A 21,347-nucleotide genomic window follows, 5' to 3' on the forward strand; every position below is an offset into this window, starting at 1 on the left:
GTTTAGCAATCAATTACTTAGACTTAGTATCCACAGTTTAGCAATTTCATGTACAAAAAGAGAAGTTTTGCTATAAGGTGTTTTGAGTAAGGGGAGCTCCTGGTCCCATAAAGTTTCTGGGAAAGAACCCATCCCAAAGACAGTAAGGGTTCATTATATCTTGTACTGACCTACATAAGTGTCTTTTAGGCAAAGCATGAACAAACAAGCAAATCCCAAGTTGAAATAAAAATAGAAATAAATCGCTAACAAGGAAAATACCACTTCATCTCAGAAAACGATGATGGTGGTTTTGACAATTATCATTCTCGTGAATTCACTCAGCAAAGATCACATAGCACCTGTTCTCCACCAGGGTGTTTTTCCAAGCACTGATGATTACACAGCACCTGCCCTAGAGAGTGGGGAGTGGGTCATATGAACAAATAAGCATTATAGGGCAATGTGTTAGGTGCTTGGTTCTGAATAATCGTAGAAGCAGATATTATGATCAATATGAGACACATGGAAAGAGACAGCTGTGAATGAATGGATACAGTCGGCTGATCCATATTCTACAAATAGTTTCCTTGTGCGTTCCTTACAGTCATCAACTTTGAGGCAGGAACATATGAGACAATACGAATGCTTCCAAGCTTCCTGTGACTGTGTTTTTCACCAAATTGTATGCCCAAGGAAGCAAACCATAAAGAAATGTGCTTTACCCTAAAGCCTTTTGTGTTTATCTAGTAATGCTGAGCACTTAAAATAATTCCAAAAATGCCTTGCTTTTCCAAACACTGGATTTTTTAAGCAATTGATTTTGATAGAAGTCTAGGTCATCAATTCTGAACTCAGAATTATTTCACAACACTACTCTCCCTCTTCTAGCCTTTTCCTTCCCTCCTTTCCCTGCCTCTCCCCCTCTCTCCCCTCCTCTCTTTCCATTATTTGCCTTTTCTCTAGCTAGACTATTAAAAGCCCCAGAGCCCCAGAAAAGTCTTGCTGCCCACTTCTAAAGGTAGAGCTAAATTACTGCACCCTCAGGAAATCTCACACTAATCTTATAAGATCTTATAAGATCGTGCTTCATTTTTTTCCTGTGGCTGAGGTTATTGCTAAGATAATGTATTTATAAAACTCTTTAAGTAACACACCACAGCCAAAAATAGTATTATAGTATTAGCATATGTCCAAAAGCTGATTTTAATCATCACTTTAATCTTCAAAAGATAACTTATTCCATTGAGAAGACTGGGATTTTCTTCAAAGTCGGAAAAAAATAAGCTTTTTGGTGAATTGAAATGGATAAGATTAAAGAAAAAAAAAAAGTCTGCTATGGGAGTTTTAGAAAGCTATATAAAATACCAAACCCTCAAAGAAGTAAAAATAAAGTTGGAAACATAAGAAGTCTAGCTATCTTAGAATCATATATAGAACATGAAAGAATTAATATCTTGAAATTACTTAGTTCTTTAAAAAAAGATATATGTCCTTAGTGCTATTACACTATATAATATAATACAAAAAAATCTGAAAGACTAAACCACACTGATCTGAACAAAATGGTAAAAGAATGTTTAAAAAATCAAATGCCACTTATTATATTAGTTTTAAGCATAACAACCACACACACACACAAAAATAAAGGCTACCTTTTTGGCAACATCAAATACAAACATTTCTGAGAACAGCGCAACAGATTGGGAAAGTGCAAGGCAACCCTTGATTCTTGCATTCCTTCTTCGTGATGTGATGTTTCTCACTAACCTAAAACAAAAACTGACACACAACTAAAGAGCTTGTTGTGCCATGGAAAAGTCACACCATTGTGCACAGTCCAACTTCATTTTACTACAAAACAAATGTTATACTCCTCTCCAGCCATGCCTCTTATTATTCAGTTTTCTACCCTTTAAATCCTCACGGAGCTGGGGTTTCCCAATCGTAACAATTAGCAAGGTTGACCATATTTCACAAAGAGCTACAGCAATCCTTGTCTGTTCTCTGGGATCTGCTAGTGCTTCCGGTCATGGTGGTGAAGAGACCCCACTCCCATAGTGTGTGCATCCACGCCTTCCAATCAAAGGGGGAAGGCCAGCTGTGTGGAAGGATGCAAGGAAGGAAGCATTGGCACAGATTTACCGTCACCAGTTACTGAACTTCAGACATTAAGTCTTGGTAGAGAGAATGAATGGATTTTTCTCTTTTCATTGTATAGGAGGTCAAGCTTCCCTCTGTGAGAGTGGGTAGTGGAGCCAGTGGCAAACTGCACTAATGACTCAGGCGACACACTTCGGGGCTCTGGTGTTATATTGTCTTCTGGATACAGACAGAATGTCCAACAGAAAACCGTATCAGAAGAGTTTGTAAAAACCTTAAGTTGTTGCAACAGCTGAGCAAAGAGAATAGTTCCATTGATAGGAAATTAATGAACAAGTGTCAAAATGGACAGTTGGTGTCAATTCCTAGAGGATTTGGAAGTGAGAAGTGGAGTTGAGGAAACCATGTTAATAGAGCCCTTGTTTGTATGAAAAGAACATCGAACTTTACCAAATATCCATCATAGGAGTCATGCTTGTCACCGTCCGCATTAGTCTGCATTGAGCAGAAAAGAATGTTTTATTACGGGCTATGTGGGCGTCTTATTTTTTTTTATTTTTTTTTATTTTTGATCTCCAGCAGCATATGATCGCCTGTTTTCTTGGAAACAAATTTAGAAAGAAACTTCTACCCTCAGCGATGTAATTCTTGGACCAAAATGTGTCCATTATTTTTGAGAGAGAAAAAGACTCTTTCAAGCCCAAACTATCTTATTTCTAAGTGAGTTTTATAATATTTGGAACTAGAATATTTTAAGTTTTAGCTTTTTCAGGGGCAATCCTGCTCAGAACAAAATTTTCTCTGTTCTGTCAATACATGAATAGTAATAAAATTAAACATTTTTCCTGATTATTAAACCTGACTGAAAGTATAATTGATTCATAGAAAATTTAAAGTATATCCCCTCTCTGTTTTAGGAAGACATTATATTAAGAGGATTTCTTAATAAAGGCTTTCTTTATAAGTGGCTTATGTGAAATAATCTCTTAAACTTCAATGTAATTTGCATTAATAAACCAAATATACCAAAACAGGCACTGTGAAGGCGAATATTTTATAGATCTTTCTAAGGGTAATATAAAATTTTGCACAGTATAAAGGCTTATTAAGGAAGAGGTAGAAAAAGAGAATGAGAATAAAGAGGAATTTAAAAACATTTACTGTGAGAGTTTACAGGAACTCTGAACTTTCTGCTCAATATTTCTGTAAATCTAAAAGTCTGTTGAAAATGTGAAAGGATTTATTTTTAAAAAGGGACGGTCATCTTGAAATTTTTTAAATATATAATAAATACGGAATCAGAAGGGGTAAAATAAACTTGGATCTATTGCTAAGTAGTTAATCATTTCAGTGTTTGTAACTTAATATAAGATCTAGAAATTTAAGAAGGATGGTAGTAAGTGAGAGACTTCTCTCTAGCCACGTGTGGAATATAGGATTTGGTGTGGGACTGTACATAGGAAAAATGGCAACTTCCAAAAAGAAGCAAAGAACAAGGAATGGACAGAGGCAAATAGAAATGAGATGATGCCACTAACCGTTTATAAAGATAGATTCATATTAAAGAATTAAAAGAAGGTAAACAATGAAAAATCATGAAGCAACAGCAATTCTAGTCGAAAGTAATTATTGGGAAAGGAGATGTAATATACATTCGCTATTGTTTCAGAATATTCAATCTTACCATAGAGTGTAGGAGAAGAAACAAGAATTCTCTATTCCATCCAGAATAGATGAAATTAAATATAAAAGCAAATGGCTTGAGAACCAAACTAGACATAGATCAAGTAGGGGCAGCCTATGCTTGTCATCATAGGAAGGGATGGTGGGCCAGTTAAGCATCGATAACCAAATATGCCTGAGACACCATGTATTCAGGAGGCCTGACACTGAGCATTCATTCGGGAAATCCAGTTTGGCCCACACCGATTAAAGCCATGGCTGCTCAGCAGACTATACGTGAGCTATAGCTTTTGACTGATCCAAGGAACATCCATATATTGGTTCCAGGCACCTTCCTTTGCTGCAGTCTCTTGCTCTCCCTCAGTTATAGTCTTTGTAACTACTGGCAATGGACAGACTGAAGGAGAAAGGCAGGACGTAGCACTGTGTGGTGCGGGACTTGGATAGTATGGGCTTTCCACCCCCACTTTTACCCTAGTCCGAGTCTGCAAAACTACTCCACCTTTTCCCCTTTGCTTTTACTGTATATTTTTAAAAATTTTTTAAAAAGATTTTACTTATTTATTCATGAGAGACACAGAGAGAAAGAGAGGCAGAGACACAGGCAGAGGGAGAAGCAGGCTCCATGCAGGGAGCCCGACGCGGGACTCGATCCCAGGTCTCCAGGATCAGGCCCTGGACCAAAGGCAGGCGCCAAACTGCTGAGCCACCCAGGGATCCCTGCTTTTACTGTATATTTTTAAATAATGAAATAGACACTGGGTTTTGAGCACTTTAACTTGAGCATCAGGTATATGACCTCGGTGACAGCTGCCTGTACATGGCAGTGTGCATGGAAAATACAATTGCATCATTGTTTCCCCATGGGACAGAACACGGATCCAAATCTCGGCCATCAGCTATCAAAACACCGCCTCTATTGGTCACTCTACTAGAAAAAAAGGAAGTTACCCTACAGGCTGTCAAATAAACACTCAACGTTCCTCTAAGTTAGTTTGCCCCCCGATTTTTTTTTTCTCTGAGGACTATTCTTCTATTGGTCACTGTAAGGAGGCTCAGAATAAGAACTTCTTTTTGATTATATAAATCATGGGGAATAAGAACCAGGATTGGTTTATAAGCATGTGATCTTGAGCAAATAGATTAATTTCTCTTTGCTTTCTCCCTCTTTAAAATGAAGATAATTATATAACATACTTGGTAAAACATTGTGAAGCTGTAATGAGATCATTCATTTAAAGCGCTTCAACACAGAGCCTGCCACTCTTTTTTTTTTTCCAGAGTTGAATGATGGCTATGACTTTACAAAATAAAATGTAAAACTACACTCTGCTTTTAAAGTAGCATCTACACTCTCAAAGTACCACTTCTTGAACATTATATTGTACAAATAGCTTCAATCTCATGGTAGTTTATACTTATATACAAGAAAATGAAAAATTAATTTACATGGTTTAATAAAACAGGTATACTTTTCCTGTGAAATTACACAGCAAAGTCTCTTCCAATCACATCTAGCCTAGGTCACGAAATCAAAGAAGATAAAACTTAACATACTTTTTTATGTGGCTAGTGACACACTGGACTTACAATTTCTTTACTTAAAAAGCTCTGGATAATATACAATTTAAACATATTCTAACTTTTGGTGTGTTTATAATCACTATCCTAAAAACGAACATGTGTTTTCAGAAGGCAAAAACGTCTGAACTTCTCAAAAAGTATGAAATGTGTGTGTGGCTGATTAAACAACTTTTTTTTTTCTAAACCGGTAGAAAAACTTTATGGAATAAATGTGTTTGTACAGTGGTGACTATTTGTCACAGGAGGCTCTGACATTGGCATTAAAAGCACCAACTATTTTGGACAATATGTCATAACCAGCCAGTTGGAGGACAGTAACAAAATACTTGGCTAACCATTCTACACTAGAGACATCTGTTTAGCTTAGCAAAGCTAGTAACGCCAGACCCTACTAGAATTTGGATCATCTAAACAGCACAATTCATTTAGTCTTGAAAAGATATAAACAACACTGAAAAATTACTCCGTGTACCTTAGACATTTTAAACAATAGTTGTACGTAGTGTCATGAAAACGGTCATGGAATATTTTAAGTACAAAAGGTAACATAGACATAATATTGCATTATAGTTATATTTTTAAAATAATGTAGTACAACATTTACATCGTGTAATGTCACATGATATGAAATTTTGGGACATGTAGAAAACAAAAAAAAGCAGAGTGTGATTTATTAAGGTGATACGGAGTTGGGTGATGTTTTTTCTTTTCTTCAGCCAAAAGTTAATTTGTATTGAGTTTGTATTGAGTTTTACTAGGCACTAGACACTATATATTAAGTGTTTCATTGACATTGTTTTAATCTTTAAAACAATTTGTATTGAGTTTTACTATGTGCTAGACAGAAACTGTATATTAAGTTGACATTGTATTAATCTTTAAAGCAATCTTAAATAAAGTGATATTATTTCCATTTTATGGACTAATTAATTGAGGCTTAGAGAGTTCTAGACTTTGCCCAAGGTCAAATATTAGCAAGTGGCAGAGCAAGGCCTAGGACTAAAGACAAATTCTATATTTGGAATCACTGTAGTTTTTTTTTTTTAATTTTAAGATTTTATTTACTTATTCATGAGAGACACACACAGAGAAAGGCAGAGACACAGGCAGAGGGAGAAGCAGACTCCCCACCAGGAGCCCGATGCGGGACTTGATCCCTAGACTCCAGGATCACACCCTGGGCTGAAGGTGGCGCTAAACCATTGAACCACCCGGGCTGGCCCTATTTTTCTTTTTTTTAAAGAAAGAAGTCTACTTTATATTTCCTGCACTCCGTTGTCTGACTTAGGAATAGATATTTGTAGGCATCGATTGCATTTTTCCGGGATAGATGGTGACCGACTCGTTCTGATTTACATGGGTTTCTCCCAGTTTTAGTGCTGAAAGTCAGGGCCCCTGGGTTCCCATCCTAAGCAAACCTACACCAGTGGGCGACCCAGTCGGTGACCCACCAGGAAGCATTATTTAACCTGGAAAGAGGCTAATGGTTCCCGAATTTTGCTCCCACATTCATAAATCTGATTGGAAAATAATGGAGAGCATCAAATTACGGAGAAAGCTTCACTGTTGCAAAGGCCAAGGAATGAGTGTTTCGCAGGCAGAGGGGTGCACATTGCCTCTTGCCCTGGAAATTATGGGCCTAAAACCTAAGAAACGAGCAGTGGGCTCCTTCAGGCCCATTGCACACTCCCGGCCCATTTCCACCTCCCAGGGCCGCCCTCCTGCAAGGGACCTGCCTTTGAAATGATCCCTGACCCCCCCCCTCCCCGGTGTTCCCTGCAGTGACTTGAATGTTCTATCAGTGGAAGTGCAAGACTATTTATACCCCAGTGTTGGGGTCTCTCTGGGCACAAACTGTCTGCAGATTAGGTATATTACAGGTCTTGGGGTTCATGTGACCCACTGAGCTGTGGCCAGTGAAAAGCATGCATCAGCCTCTTCTGGATCTTCCCTTGCTGTCAGCCTCTAGTCTGTGGGCCTCTCTCTGGGGGCCTCTCTAGCTGACTCTTCTTCCCCAGGCAGGTTGGATGCCCTTCTGTTCCTCCTGCGTCTCTCCTTTCCCGCCCCCCTCCTTTCTTCTGTCCTATTTTGTTTTCACTGCTCTGTTTTCACTGCTGCCTCTGCTGGGCCCTCAGGCCTCTCTGTTTTCACCACTGCCTCTGCTGGGCCCTCAGGCCTGCTTCCTTGGCCATAACCCAAAGGCCTTCTTGGAACCCAACTCTGCGGACGGTAGAGCCACGTGCCTTGATACGACCCACAAAAACCTCTTCACTGGTTTCTGTCAAACCATCATCATTGGTGGCCTTTTCATCCTCGAGCTTCCTGCTCCTGTCATCACCCCTTGAACTTACAGGTTTGCTAAAAATCTTCAACGTGCTCCCTGGAAATACCAAGGTCACACCCCAGGGACTTCTATCCCCAAACCATCCTTCCCAACTGGTGATAGACTTGTCATTGTTCCCTAGCTTCCAGCCATACTCTCTCCTCCAAAGTTCCTCCTTCTGTGACTCATTTGTGTGATTTATTTTTATTTATTTATTTATTTATTTATTTAGTCAGCGGCTGTCCCCCAGAGATTGGTTGAGGGCATAGATACATGCAGCACAGCTCTTGGAGTCATGAGGTTCAGTAGTTTCACTTCCAGTATACCATTAACATAAATCAATCCCAAAATTCATCTTAAATGCCTGTCGCACCAAATCTAGGCACTTCACCTAATTCTCTCTGGCGACGTCAACCAGCCCTTGTGAACCGGGTAGGGGAAGGGGTGAAATAGCATCTGCTGAGTGCTCTCCTCATCATGGACTCAACAATTTATCATTTCACTTTTGGCCAATGACACACCTGTGATGGATGTGTTATATATGCCAATTGATGTCTTATGAAAACTGAGGCTCAGAATAGATCATTAAGATCATTAAGAATGGCTAGAAGGGCGTCCGGGTGATTCAGTCAATTAAGTGTGGGCCTTGGGCTCGGGTCATGGTCCTGAGAGTCCTGGGATCAAGCCCTGAGCTTGTCCCCCTGCTCAGCAGAGAGGGGAGCCTGTTGCTCCTTCTCCCTCTACCCTTCCCCCTCCACTCATGCTCTCTCTCTCCAAAAATAAATAAATAAATACAATCTTAAAAGATTTAAAAAGAATGGCCAGAACTTCTGTCTCACTCCAAAGTTGTTGTTCTGCTGCTTACGTCACCTTGCAAGGCTCATGCCTCAATCCACCATTGACTGAGTGGCCATAATCCCTTCCCTCCCACTCCTTTTCACAGACAAGAACTGGATATAATGGAGCTTTTGTGGAGATGATGGGAAGAAAATGTATTTACAAATAATTAAGCATGAAGTAAGAATAACAAGGTGGTAAGCTGTCTGAAAACTCTCAACTTTGTCACTAACCTAGTTTCAGCTTTTGTTACAAAGGAACTCTAGGCCCATGAAGTGAAATAATCGCTCCTTGATATTATTATTCTCGCATTGCTATTAATTTTTCCATAATTTCTATAACTGCATCTGTGCTATTTTAAAGTTTGGAGGATTTCAGTTTACACAAACCTGTTCTGACTACTTGCCAAGGTCTGTGTCTCCCAAGTTCTGCTGAGAAATAATGCAATTGCAATTACAGGCATCTCATATTCTGTAAACAGTTCGAGTTCCAAGAGTTCACCAGTTAGTTGTTTGGAATCACTGTGTATTTTCCCATTACCTAATCTAGTAATGGGTGGTTATTTCCCAAGCTGGCATTTCCTTTTTCTCTCCTCCCACCTCCACCCCCAGCCCCCAAAACAACAACAAAAGAAGGAAAAGCCCCTTTCGACCAAAGAGAACAACAACAACACTAAATTATATTGGCCTGAGTTCTAGAGAATGTTGGGAAGGCGGGGGGGAGGGGGGGGGTTAATTTAATAAGGAGCAACAATTCTGTAGTCAAGTTTGAAATCACACAAAGAAATGCCGCCCCTGTCTGGGAGGTTACTATTGATCAGCACCTCAAAGCTTTTTCTATTTTCTAGAATCTTCTCTTTCTACATTTTTAATTCGCTGCTTCTCCAGGGACAACACTTGGATGAGGGAAAAATAAAAAGGAAAGTGCTCATTTTCACATTCTCTTCCAGACTCTCCCACATCTAACTCTTAAAATCAACAGAGTCTCAGAATGGTACCACCTTACCGTTACTTCTATTATCCAAGCAATGAAATTCCTTAGAAGTGGTGTTTTTCTTTTCTCATTTGTTGCCTATGCCTAATTCCAGCAGCGAAAGTAATTTTATAGAATATGCAACATTTTTGAAGGGACTGCACAATTTGCAAAACTTCATCACTACCTTTGACGTCTTTTGTCACCGTATCAATTTTATGTATAAAAAAAGCGAGAAATTGAAATAGTAGAACTAAGTCTTCACAAGCTAAAATGACTGTGACCTAAGCCTTCCACACCCCAAATTGAGGACTATTTCTCACATTTTTTTTCATCTCTTAGTCATTTTCATTCACCCTTCTAGATTCAAATTCCATGAGAAAATGGGTCAATTTTTTTTTTTTTTTACTGTTTTATCCTCATCCCCCAGGACACTATCTGGCATTTGGTAGGTATCCCCAAAATGTTGAATAAATGAATTTCAGATACTGTTACCTTACTTATCCTCTGCAAAAATGTTATATACTTTTACTGGTTAAAAATGACTTTGCAAATTATCTTCACCTTATAAGGTGCATCATTCAGTGTGGTTAAGAACATGGGATAATTTTCTATAATGGATGTTAGAGTATCCCCCGAGTTGTTAGAGCCTCCAATCTGCTGTCTTAACTGCTAATATTAGCAACCAGCCCTGCTAGAAATAGGAGAAAATGTCACCAAAGAGGTAATGACTTCCTATGATTCTTCAAAAACATAAAAATGGTTCTCAAACTTGTTAGGAAATTACTCTACTGCACAATAACAAAAACATAGAAACAGCCAAAAGTGTCGGAACATAACACCTGAAGCCTGTGGCTCGATAGGAAAAGGTTGTGAAGAACGATCTTCTGGAATAAATGACTTAACCTAAAAATGTAGCTAGTTCCTACATTAACTATTAATCCCTCCATTTAAAAAAAAATGAAGTCATAGTGAACACAGCCTATAATTATCCCTACTTGAGGACAGAAGAGGAAGACCTTATGTTTCCCTCTACTGACTATAGAGGCCAAAACCAAGGTTGACTGTCATCCCAAAGGCCATTTGGAGGTGAAGGGTGTCCTTCCAGAGCTCTGGGAGGGAAGAGGAAAGAAAAGAAACAGGAAAAGAAAAGAATGCAGTAATAAAAGAGAAACAAGAACCCCTCTGTCATAGCTGTGCTTTATTTCCTTCATAAGAAAGGCCTTAGCCGTGGACACAGCCTTATTATGCTTTAAGTGCTCACTGATGCTCATCCAGCAGCTGATCTAAGGCTACCTGCCTCACCTGCAGGAGACCGTGGGCGTCAACCCCCGATAAAATTCTACAGGGCAACTGCTCTTCTCTTGGTAGTTGTACATGTGCATATAAAGAGAAATTAAGTCAGCCAGGACTTGAAGGCAATTGAGACACCTGTCCCAGTCACCATGCTCCTGAGTATTGGACCCTGGCAGGCTGCAATCAAAATTTCCGTTTCCTGGCTTGTGCCTTGCTGGCCACCTCTCTCATCTGAACCCTGCGCAACAACTCATTTGGAGTCCGTGGATACCAAGAATGCGAACAATCAAGCCCACGAGCGAGCGAGCGAGCGAGCGAGCACAGTGTGCAGGGCAGGGGCCAGAGAACCTGGGGGAGGGGCCCGCAGAGAATCCTGAAATATCAAGGAGCCAGGGTGTGAGTGTCTCGTCTCCACTAAAACTGGTTTGCAAAGAGAAGTGATGCCACGGATTGCGACCCCATCCTCCGCCCCACCCCCAGCCTCACTGGTGCTGCAACGCCATGGAGGGGTGCAGAGTTCAGATCCTGGGTGCCACCCACTCCCCCCCCCTAAAAAAAAAAGACAGCCAAGGAAGGAAACTGAGCACCCTCCAGCCACCCCTCCGGCGCCCAAATCATGTCACAGCCTTCGCAAAAGAGAGGAAAGAGATTTACCTGCTGCTACTGAGGCTGAAGCCTGAAAGCCATGTATGACCTTTGAAGGACTGTAATGGTTTTAATCAGAGCCATAGCATCTTTTTGACAGACAGACAGACAGGACAGAGGGAAGAGCTGAACCACTCTGCAAATATTAACCGGGCTATTTTGGAGCAATGGCTATTGCCTCTGAGATCTTTCATCATGGGTCTATACTTAGAATTCAGATGAGCCTGGGGGAGGGGAATGGAGCAGCGTTAATCCCCAGTTGTTTTTGAAGTTGTCCTGTAAACAGGTTAGCATCTCAGCTGTCTTCAAAGGAAGCCCTCGGTGCTTTCTTTACATTGGAGGCTTCTCCCCGAGTCCCTTGTTGTAACCTGTTGGGCCTACGGATCGCCCGTGGTCCCGGAGGTGACACTTCTCAGTTTTCTTTCAAACTAGATATTCTGGACAGTGAGCCCTGGCTGTGATCACATCGGGAGACTGATGCTCCATGACAGCTAAAAGTTGGATTGAGTTTCAGGAGCTACTATATATAAAGCTGGGGCCACTTATGTCACCGCACTAATTAAATGCCATCTGGGTGGTTCCTCTGGGTTTTTGAGCCCATCACCCAGTTCAGACCGAGTCAGAGGCCAAGGAGGAGAACATGATGATGGACCTTTTTGAAACTGGCTCCTATTTCTTCTACTTGGACGGGGAAAATGTTACCCTGCAGCCATTAGAAGTGGCAGAGGGCTCGCCTTTGTACCCAGGGAGTGATGGTACCTTGTCCCCCTGCCAGGACCAAATGCCCCCGGAAGCTGGGAGTGACAGCAGCGGGGAGGAACACGTCCTGGCGCCCCCCGGCCTGCAGCCCCCCCACTGCCCCGGCCAGTGTCTGATCTGGGCCTGCAAGACCTGCAAGAGGAAATCTGCGCCCACCGACCGGCGCAAAGCCGCCACCCTGCGCGAGAGGAGGCGCCTCAAGAAGATCAACGAGGCCTTCGAGGCGCTCAAGCGGCGCACGGTGGCCAACCCCAACCAGCGGCTGCCCAAGGTGGAGATCCTGCGCAGCGCCATCAGCTACATCGAGCGGCTGCAGGACCTGCTCCACCAGCTCGATCAGCAGGAGAAGATGCAGGAGCTGGGGGTGGACCCCTTCAGCTACAGACCCAAGGCGGAGAGCGTGAGCCCGGGAGGCCGGGAGGGGGGCGCCCTCGGGGCCTGCAGCCCAGCCCAGCCGCTCCCTCTCCCTCCCCCTCTCCTCTCCGATGGGCACCCCCCTGACCTCGGGGCCTCCCCCGCAGCGCTCCGTCTCCCTCCCCCTTCCCTTCTCCTCTCCAATGAGCCCCTGCTGACCCGTGACCTCGGGGTGCCCTCGGGGCCTCCCCCCCAGCCGTTCCGTCTCCCTCCCCCTCCCCTTCTCCTCTCCAATGATCCCCCCCTGTAACCTCGGGGTGCCCCTCGGGGCCTCCCCCCCCCCCCCCGGCAGCTCCGTCTCCCCTCCCTCCCCTTCTCCTCTCCAATGATCCCCCCCTGTAACCTCGGGGTGCCCCTCGGGGCCTCCCCCACACCCCCCTCGCCGCTCCGTCTCCCTCCCTCCCCTTCTCCTCTCCAATGATCCCTCCCTGTAACCTCGGGGTGCCCCTCGGGGCCTCCCCCACCCCACCCCCGGCCACTCCGTCTCCCTCCCCTCCCCCTCTCCTCTCCAAAGAGCCCCCCTGTGACCTCGGGGTGCCCGCAGCAGGCCGGACATTGGTACCCGGCCCGAGGAAGTCGGGGAGCCGCCCCCCGAGGTGCGCCCGCTCGCTCCCGGAGCCGAGCCTTCCGCCCTAACCCTGCGCCCCCGGGTTCTCTCGCAGCTGGAGGGGGCGGACTTCCTGCGCACCTGCAGCGCCCAGTGGCCAAGTGTTTCGGATCATTCCAGGGGGCTCGTGATCACTGCCAAGGAAGGTAGGGAACGCGAGGGCGCCGGCCGCGGGGTGGGGGGGTGAGGGTGGGGGTGAGGGTGGGGGGGTCCCGGGGGGGGCGGGGGCGGGGCGCCGGCCTGCAGGGCAGGTGCGTGTGTGTCTTTCCGCGCTCAGGAGGAACCCCGAGCGGGGACCCGCCGGCCTCCAGCAGCCTCCGGTGCCTGTCTTCCATCGTGGACAGCATCTCCTCGGAGGAGCGCAAGCTGCCGTGCGCCGAGGAGGTGGTGGAGAAGTAGCCCGCAGCGCAGGCTGGGCCGCGTCCACGCGCCCCCCCCCCCCCCACAGTGGGTCACCCTACACCTGCTGCAGGAACCCGCGCCCAGGAGCGAGCGCAGGGCAGGGACACCTGGCGGGGGGGGGGGGGGGGGGTACTTCTCAGAAACTGTCCTGCGCTCCGAGGGCGAAGCCTCGGGCTTTGGAAGCGAGTGGCTTAGGTCTAGCAGGCTGCTTGGGCTTCGTGTGCTTAGTTGTGTAACGTGTTACTTCGGTGACGGTGCCCCTTCTGGGCCACGCTCAAAAAAAAAAAAAAAAAGAAAAAGAAAAAGAAGTTCATTCCTGTCTCAAGCGACCTGGGAACGTTAGTGGTACTGAATGTATTTTTGTAAATGATCTTAGGACTCTTTCTTTTTTATGTAAACCTAAGAAATCTATTTTAAATGTGGAATGACGGGGTGCATATGACATGTGCGAGGATCCTGACACTGTCATATTAAAAAAGCGAAGTTTCTTTATGAACAAAGTTGGTCCTGATTTGATTCAACTCAACGACACATGGGGGGGGCAGCTATGCAGGCACAGAAATCCAGGGAAGCCGGCGGGCCTGTAACTCAGATGCCACCCAAGCCCGTTTATTGGGGTGTGTTCCTAAAGGCTGGTTTAAAGGGAAGAAAATGGGTGGCTTTCCTCTGTCTGCATTTCTGTCTCGGTCGGACCTCACCCCTGTGGTTACAAGTGAGGCAGAGCCAGGACTGTCGCCTTTCCCCTTTTATCAGCATCTCTTTTCTGTTTGCACGGCCCTATCCCTAGAGGCCTGAGTGAGCTTTCCTGAGCCAAAGTTTGCAATCCGGTAAGAGAGTGCCACACAAGTGGCACTGCCTGAAAGGGTCATGAGCTAACATAGCCCCAAATGCCTTTCCCTCCTTGACTTTCCAGGCCTGGCCTTCCACCGAGAAGCCTTGGTCAGAGTCTGCAGGAGGCGCCCTGGCCTCCCAGCCAGGTTGGGGGGGCCCCTCCCTAGTTTTCTTGAACTAGACTGGCGGTTAGAAGACTGCACCAGCCTCCACGGGCGGGTGGGGTTTGTTTTGCAAATAGGAAGACTAAAGAAGGGAACAGTTTGTCCCTTGAGGTGGGGTGGGCTGCTCCCTGGACCGGGTGCTTCAAGGCAGGGAAGGGTTAATGGCTGAGGGCAAAAGGCAACCACAACACACATGAAACCTCTTAGCTGGACCAAACAGCAAGGCCCCCAGAGGGGCTCGAAGCCCCGGGAGCTCCTCACCGCCACGATTTTACAACGTGTGCCAGGTTTGTTTATCCTGTAACTTCAGGAAGAAGCGACCACCAAGAATCGCAGTGGGGAGTGAAGCAGAAGAGAGGCCAAGCCCTTCCTCGGAGTACTTGCCGCTCACCTTCTGTCGGGGGCACCTTCATCCAGCACCCCTCCCCACTCTCAACTGCTTCCTTCCCTCTGTTGCCCCGCAGCCAGTGCTCGGTCTGCAAGTGTGAGAATCTAATCGAATTCAATATTCCCCAGCCCAACGTTGCTTCCTGACAGCCCTGTCCGGACGTTGGGGTTGCGCATTGCAGAAGTCCCAGATACCACCACGGACAGCGCCTCCTGCAGGCATGGAACAGTAGCCTGCCCCTTTTCTGTCTCTTGAAGGCCTCTCTCTGGGGGTAAGGGTCACTTTGTCTTCTGAGCACCTGGATGATTCTCTTTTCTCCTAGAACACTTACCAAAGCACAGAAAGGTCCCTAGCTCTCACATAAGCTCTCCCAGCGGTTTGGGTAAAGCAGGTGGGAGTGCTCGGGGCTGTAACTGCTGAGTTGCTGGGGGCACTGCCTGCCTGCCGAGCTGGAAGCCAGGTTGCTATTGTGGAGCCTTGGGCTGAAACAGCTCCTCTCTGCTTCCAGTTTCCTCATTTGTGAAATCGTGGTGACAACAGCAATGGTGCCTAACTCAGGGGTGTGAAGATTTCAGCGAGATACACACAGAAAGGGTTTATAGCCAAAGCACAGCACCAAGTCCATACTAAATGTCAGCTCTCCCTTTTTTCCTTACACTGACCATCAAAAGGCTTCTCTTCCACCAAAAGCCCCAGTTCTTCAAATACTGTTTGCTGCCTTGCCGGCACTGTTCGGGGGAAAATATTAATGACAGGGAATTCAGTAGCAATATGAGTGACTCTTAGCATTTTACATATGAACTCATAATCCTACAATGACTTCTGTGAAAGAAACTTGTATTTCTTTTGAGAAAAGGTTTCTTTGGAACTGAAGAGTTTCTTGCATTAGTAAGTGCAGAGCCAGGGCCTTGAGCCAGTGAGTATCAGTGGCTTCAAGCTTGTTTTCTCAATCGCCCTGCACCCTGGAAGAGAAGCCTTAGCAAATAAGAAAGACCACTTATGGCCTAGAAAAATTGGACTCTCTTTAGCAATTGTTTTCCAGAGGTTCTTTCTCAAAAGTGACTAGCTAGTGAACTCCAAATTAGGGCGTAAATTAATTAAAGATAAGCAGTAGAGCATTTCAAATTATCCAATCAGAACATGTATGAATATGAATATGTTTGAATGGTGTGTACAGTCATTAATCATGCGTATCATGGATCTACAATTTTTTTCTAGAGAATCAATAGTTTCCCTAAAATGTGTATGTCTATATATGCATTGTATGTATACGCATTACATATTATATATATGTAATATATATAAAATAAAGATGTGCCTAAAATATAGGTATATATATGTGCCGCAGATTCATGCCACAACTGAAATCAAATATCAGAATTAACCAGGTGAATTCATTTACTTCATGACTGCATGCGTATTTATAGTAAGATCTGTGTTATAAACTGTTTAGCAGCAGAATTTTTTTTTTTTAATCAATTCACGGACTTTATTTGCTGATGGATTCTATTCAGTCTTTGCAAACCAAATCTTCTCTATCTCTCCTAGCTAGGTAACTTGAGAAATTGTTTGGAATTAGTTTGCGTATAGAGGTCTCTTCGTTAAATAGAGCAAATATTTCCCAAAGACTTCATGTGACCTCCACTGCTATAGTTGACATATGAGGCTTTCCAATGAAATCCTTGGTGTGTTTGCAATTAAAATGTTTTTATTTGATATTAATGATGATAATCTTTACTAAAGCCACAGCCAAAACAAACAGGGCCATGGAAGCAGAAAATCAAGATATAATAACTTAGTGAAGATAAGCAATTTGGCATTTAAACTGAGCCTGTTTTCCAGAGGTAGGCATAGAGTTGTCAAATATTTTTAAAATGAGTTCTTTTCTTTTTTTTATAGCACTATACAAATAATTTATGTCAAATGTCAGCTTTTTCAAACTAACTTTAATCATCACACCTGAAGCATCAAATTCCAAACCCGAACATAATGGAAATTCACTTAAGTCTAATGGCATTATATATATTATATATATATATTAGACTATATTAATATATATTAGACTCCTTCATATGTATGGGGGAGGGGAGCATGGCGCTGAAATTCAGTGTTCAATGTTCTCAACTACTGTTGAGATTGCCAGAGAAGTTTTGGGTTACTAAAGTGCACTCTATCCTTACTAAGACATTTTTGACTCCAAGTTAGAATATAGCCATTTGTGCTTTTCTCTTAATAAGTAAGATTTTATATCATTTATTTATCTCCAAACTCTCTTCCCAGAACACACTACCTGAAAAAAAAGTATTTTAAGAATATTTGAGTTTAAACTCTGAATATCTCATTTCCTAACCTAATCCATTAGTAAATGAGCAATAACACGGTGCTTCCTCAAAGAGCCAAGCCAACAAGACATTTCCCCAAAAGACCCTTCCACTCACTCCCTTAAACTCAAAAGCAGTGCTAACAAAAGATGACCTCTCAGCCCCAGAGGTTTCATTCTGAAAAAGCAATGTTTTGCAAGCCTAGTTCAGAGTCATCTTGGCTTCTCAGTTCAGAATGGCTATGCCATGTGCTGAAACAAAGATAATGCTGCAAGGACTGGCTCCTTTCTCTACTCTCAAGGCTGCTCAAAGTCCCTTCATAGGCCTTTGATCTCTCCTGGGAGTCTTCGAATTCAAGCCGAGGCCAATGTCTTCCTCAGCTGTCTTCTCCACAAATTCTTCCAGCAGCTTTGGCAGGTACTAATGTGTTTACTTAGGTGTGCCTGGTTCCCAGAGCTAACAGCAGTTTGAAATTGTTTAGCACATTGTGAAGTCATATATGATAAGCAAAAATCTCTAGAACCACTCCCTTTGTCCAGGAGTTGATAAAGGGTCGCAGATAGAGGCAGACGTGAATTGAAATGGACTTCTCTTGCTATGTGTATTTGGTTTCTCCTGCTGAGAGAAGCATAGAAAAATTTGCAATAATGCCGAATTCCTAGGGTAGGCAAAGTTTCCTAAGAAAGGAAGCTGGGAGCATCATTCCGCTGGTGGGGTCTGTCCATCAACACTAGGATTGTTGCCATAACACTTAAACTAAAATAGCTTCTCAGAAAAAAAAAAAAGAAAAAAAAAAAAAGAAAGTTGGTGATTACTTACGGGTCTATGCAGTTAAAACCTGCTGAGTCTAAATTGTAAGAAAAATCAAAACATGCATTTATTTTCCTTCAGAATGTCAAGTGAAAAAATTTTTTTAAACTATCGATAGATTTGAACCTTGGGTGGCATTCACTTATAACAGGATGCATGGCTTGTCCTCTTTCCACGCCTACTGAGAAGCTTTCCCTGTAGTCACTGTTGGAATGCGGGTTCCTCTGGGCGCAGTTGCCCCCTAAATACACGGGAGCCTCCCCTGCACGGAGAAAATCCACTTCCCTGAAGAAAGAGTGGGAAACAGGTTGTATTTTTATTCTTTTCTACGAGGACCAAAAGTCAGTCTGTTCTGATTTTGAGTAAGAGCATCCAAATAGTAGCACTCTCTCTCTCTCTCTCTCTCTCTCTCTTTTTTTTAGTAACTTTCAACTTTTTTTCATTATTATTTTCCCCATTCAAAACCATTTTTTTCTCTGCATCGCTCACCCAGTTTTTCTCATTTTCTCTTACACAGTATCCCCCTGGGAAGAGCTGCAGAAACTCTGCCGACCTGGGGGACCAGGCACTGGCTTCCTTCCCTTCCTTCCCTCTTTGTAGACTTGTGTTTTTTGTTTGTTTGGTTGGGGGTTTTTTTTGTACTTTTTTTTGTATTTTTTGTAATTTTTTGTTGTTGTTGTTCTTTCTCTCTCTCTCTCCCTCCCTCCCTCGCCCTGGACAGCGGCCTAAGTCAGGTCCTTTCCTTCCCCTGCTGTTTCGAGCTCCGGTCCTCAGCGCTGGAGCCCCAAGGGCCCCGCCCTGGTCGCGCCCCCAGCCAGTCCCAGGCCGGGGCGCTGGTGTCCCCGCGGCCCTCTGGCCCCGCCGCCCCGAGGTCACCTTACCGGGCACAGCCCCGGGCCCTGGGAGCCGCGGTGGCCGCACCCCCCTGCGGGTCTCCGCTCCTCGGGCTGCGGGCGGGGCTCCCAGGGCGACCCCAGGGTGCCCGGGGGGAGGGGCGAATTCCCTGCCCTTGGAGCTCCCTCCCGGGCCCGTCTTGCAAAACGGGGCCGTCGAGAGGAGGAAATAAATGAACACCTGCCAGGCGGTGACCACACTGCTCGGCAAATAGGAAAAGGTCTTAATAAGTGTGTGCATGGAACATCCTGCACCGCAGGTGGGAGGTTGGGGGGGTCTCTAGCACGCTGGGGGCCTGGTGTCAAGAAATCAGCTGAGGGGCCAGTGCAGCACACCTTCCACTTGGGGCTGACTGGTGCCCGCAGCATGCATCTGGGCTAACATCTGCCCTGCGGAGCCAGGGAAAGTGGGGGTGCTGTGTGTTGGGGTTCGAAGCGCCCGGGGGGCTGGGGGGGAGACCATCTCCCCACGTGGAGGGACTTGCCCCCCCCACACACTGTGGGGTTGGAGTCCTCCATTCCCCTGGGTCCTTTAGGAACTTGACTCTGGTATCTAGCGGAGCCCTGGGTACCCTGTTCATGTCAAAGGCATCCCCTGGGTGATGGTCCTAAGTAAGGTGCAGGCAGATGCCCCCCACCCCCCAGTGAGGCAGCCCACTGGTGTGAAAGGGAGCGTGATTCTCAAGGCCCTGGTGGTGTCTGTGTCTTAGGGATGAATGAGTGTGGGAAAGGGGGGCAGAGCACACACACACACACACACACACACACACCTATGTTATAGCTAACCTTAGTGACACCTTAGTGATGGACACTCTACTTGCCCTGTTCCTCGGAGTCTTCACTTTGGAGAGGGCAACTCACCCTGAAAAAGTTGGAGCTTCTCTGACCCCTGAAGACTTGGGGTGAGCCAGCCAGGGTTGCTTGCAGAAAATAACTTTAGGCATAAATAATAGAAAAGAGCGTCCCCTTTCCCCCAACTCTGGAGCCACAATCGCTTAGGGGACTGGGTGACTCCAGATGGAGAGGAGAACACTCCCTCCTATTTTAATGGGGTCACAAGCCCTGGTGCCTAGACCTCAAGTCCTGGCTTTTCCTGCACACAGACAGCACTCCCTGCCTCCCACCTGCACCCAGGGGGTCTGGAAGTGGGGTGAAGGGTGGAAGAGCACCGGCAGAGGCCGATTCATAGGTTCAGTCCTACATCAAGGGGAGCCCTCCCTTCCCTGCTTCTACCCACCAAGGCTCCAAAGACCCCGCTGCGATTGCTTTTCTGGAAGAGGCTTTGGTCGCCAACGTGGTGTGAAGTCACTCAAGGCCTGAGCTGGAAATGTTACACGAGCGCAGGACGGCGGGGCCGGCAGCTGGGATGCATCTGTAACGGTGTTAGTTCCCCTGAAAGCAGAAAATTAGCGACCCCGCAGCCCGGCCTGGCTGTTTAGTCTGTGGCACTGGCAGGGCGGAGCGGAAGGGGGAGAAAGGCAGCCGGGCCCTGGAGGGAGGGAGGCGGCGCCCCTGAAGCTCGGTCCTGGGCCGCCCCGGGCCCCGCAGAGGCCCGACCCCAGGAGGAGGCGCCCGGGAGCTGGTGCAGAAGGGGGCTGGGGGGGGGGGCGGCCGGGCCTCGGAAGGACTCCCCCCGCCCCATCCGGGAGCCCCGGGCCCTAAGGTGACCTCATCGCAACACCACCGATGTTTAAGAACCTAGCTTCACTGCACGATTCAGAGGGTCGCCTCCAAGCTTTCAGCAACCGTTATTCGATCCACTGATGGGGGGGGGGGGGGGGCAAAAAACAAAAAACAAAGAAAAAACAAATCCCTGAGCTAACTAAAGTTCGTGTAGAGCACAGAAAGCACCTAAAAATAAGGTGCGTGCTCACGTCCAGGATCGGGAAGGCAGGGAGGCGCGTTGGGGCGTAGCTTTTAGGTCCGAGCGGCTCCGAAGAGTCGGACGGCTTCGTCCCTTTGTCTGCACGCGTCTTTAAGTGACCCCGGGGTCCAGGGGCTCCAGGGAGTGCACGCAAGGGCGGGGGTGGGGGCGCCCCGCCGAGGCCCCGCCGCACGAAAACCATTAGTCCGAGGGGCCGTAAACAGCAAATCGGCTCCGGGCCGCGGCGGGATATGCTAATAGTGCGGGGCCGCGGGGGCGGCCTCCCGCCCTCCCTCCCCGGAGTATATAAGGAGCCCCAAGCCCCGCTCACCCGGCCCGGGCCCCAGGCGCTCGCCCCGCGGAGCTGCGGAGCCCCGACCCAGCCGCCCGCGCAGGCGGCGTCTCTCCGTCTCTCCCGTCCCTCTTGTCTCTCCCCTTTCTCCCCATCTCTCCCATCTCTCCCCATCTCTCC

General features: G+C 46.0%; 1 protein-coding gene and 1 long non-coding RNA gene across 5 annotated transcripts in view; one reads left to right on the forward strand and one right to left on the reverse strand.

Moving 5' to 3' along the window:
- Window positions 1–11,641, reverse strand: part of LOC102156585 — a 76,346-nt gene extending 64,705 nt beyond the window's left edge. Inside the window, exon 1 of one of the 2 annotated variants that reach the window (XR_005370404.1) lies at window positions 11,432–11,641. This is a non-coding gene — a long non-coding RNA (uncharacterized LOC102156585). The remainder of the gene's footprint in view (window positions 1–11,431) is intronic. The other variant, XR_005370403.1, reaches the window with a different exon arrangement.
- A 103-nt stretch (window positions 11,642–11,744) lies between these two features.
- Window positions 11,745–16,317, forward strand: MYF6 (myogenic factor 6). 3 transcript variants are annotated; one of them, XM_038558534.1, is made up of 4 exons: window positions 11,745–12,581; window positions 13,258–13,348; window positions 15,116–15,258; window positions 15,496–16,317. In XM_038558534.1, the coding sequence occupies exons 1-3, from the start codon at window positions 12,063–12,065 to the stop codon at window positions 15,217–15,219; spliced, it is 714 nt and encodes a 237-aa protein (XP_038414462.1). In that variant the 5' UTR covers window positions 11,745–12,062; the 3' UTR covers window positions 15,220–15,258; window positions 15,496–16,317. The 3 variants fall into 3 exon arrangements, with proteins under 3 accessions (XP_038414462.1, XP_038414461.1, XP_038414460.1); XM_038558533.1 differs by having other exon boundaries at window positions 15,116–16,317; XM_038558532.1 differs by lacking the exons at window positions 15,116–15,258; window positions 15,496–16,317 and adding an exon at window positions 13,480–14,100 and having other exon boundaries at window positions 11,749–12,581.
- Window positions 16,318–21,347: the final 5,030 nt, after the last annotated feature.

This window comes from Canis lupus, chromosome 15 (assembly GCF_011100685.1).
Source record: "Canis lupus familiaris isolate Mischka breed German Shepherd chromosome 15, alternate assembly UU_Cfam_GSD_1.0, whole genome shotgun sequence".
In the NCBI taxonomy this organism is placed as follows: domain Eukaryota; kingdom Metazoa; phylum Chordata; class Mammalia; order Carnivora; family Canidae; genus Canis; species Canis lupus.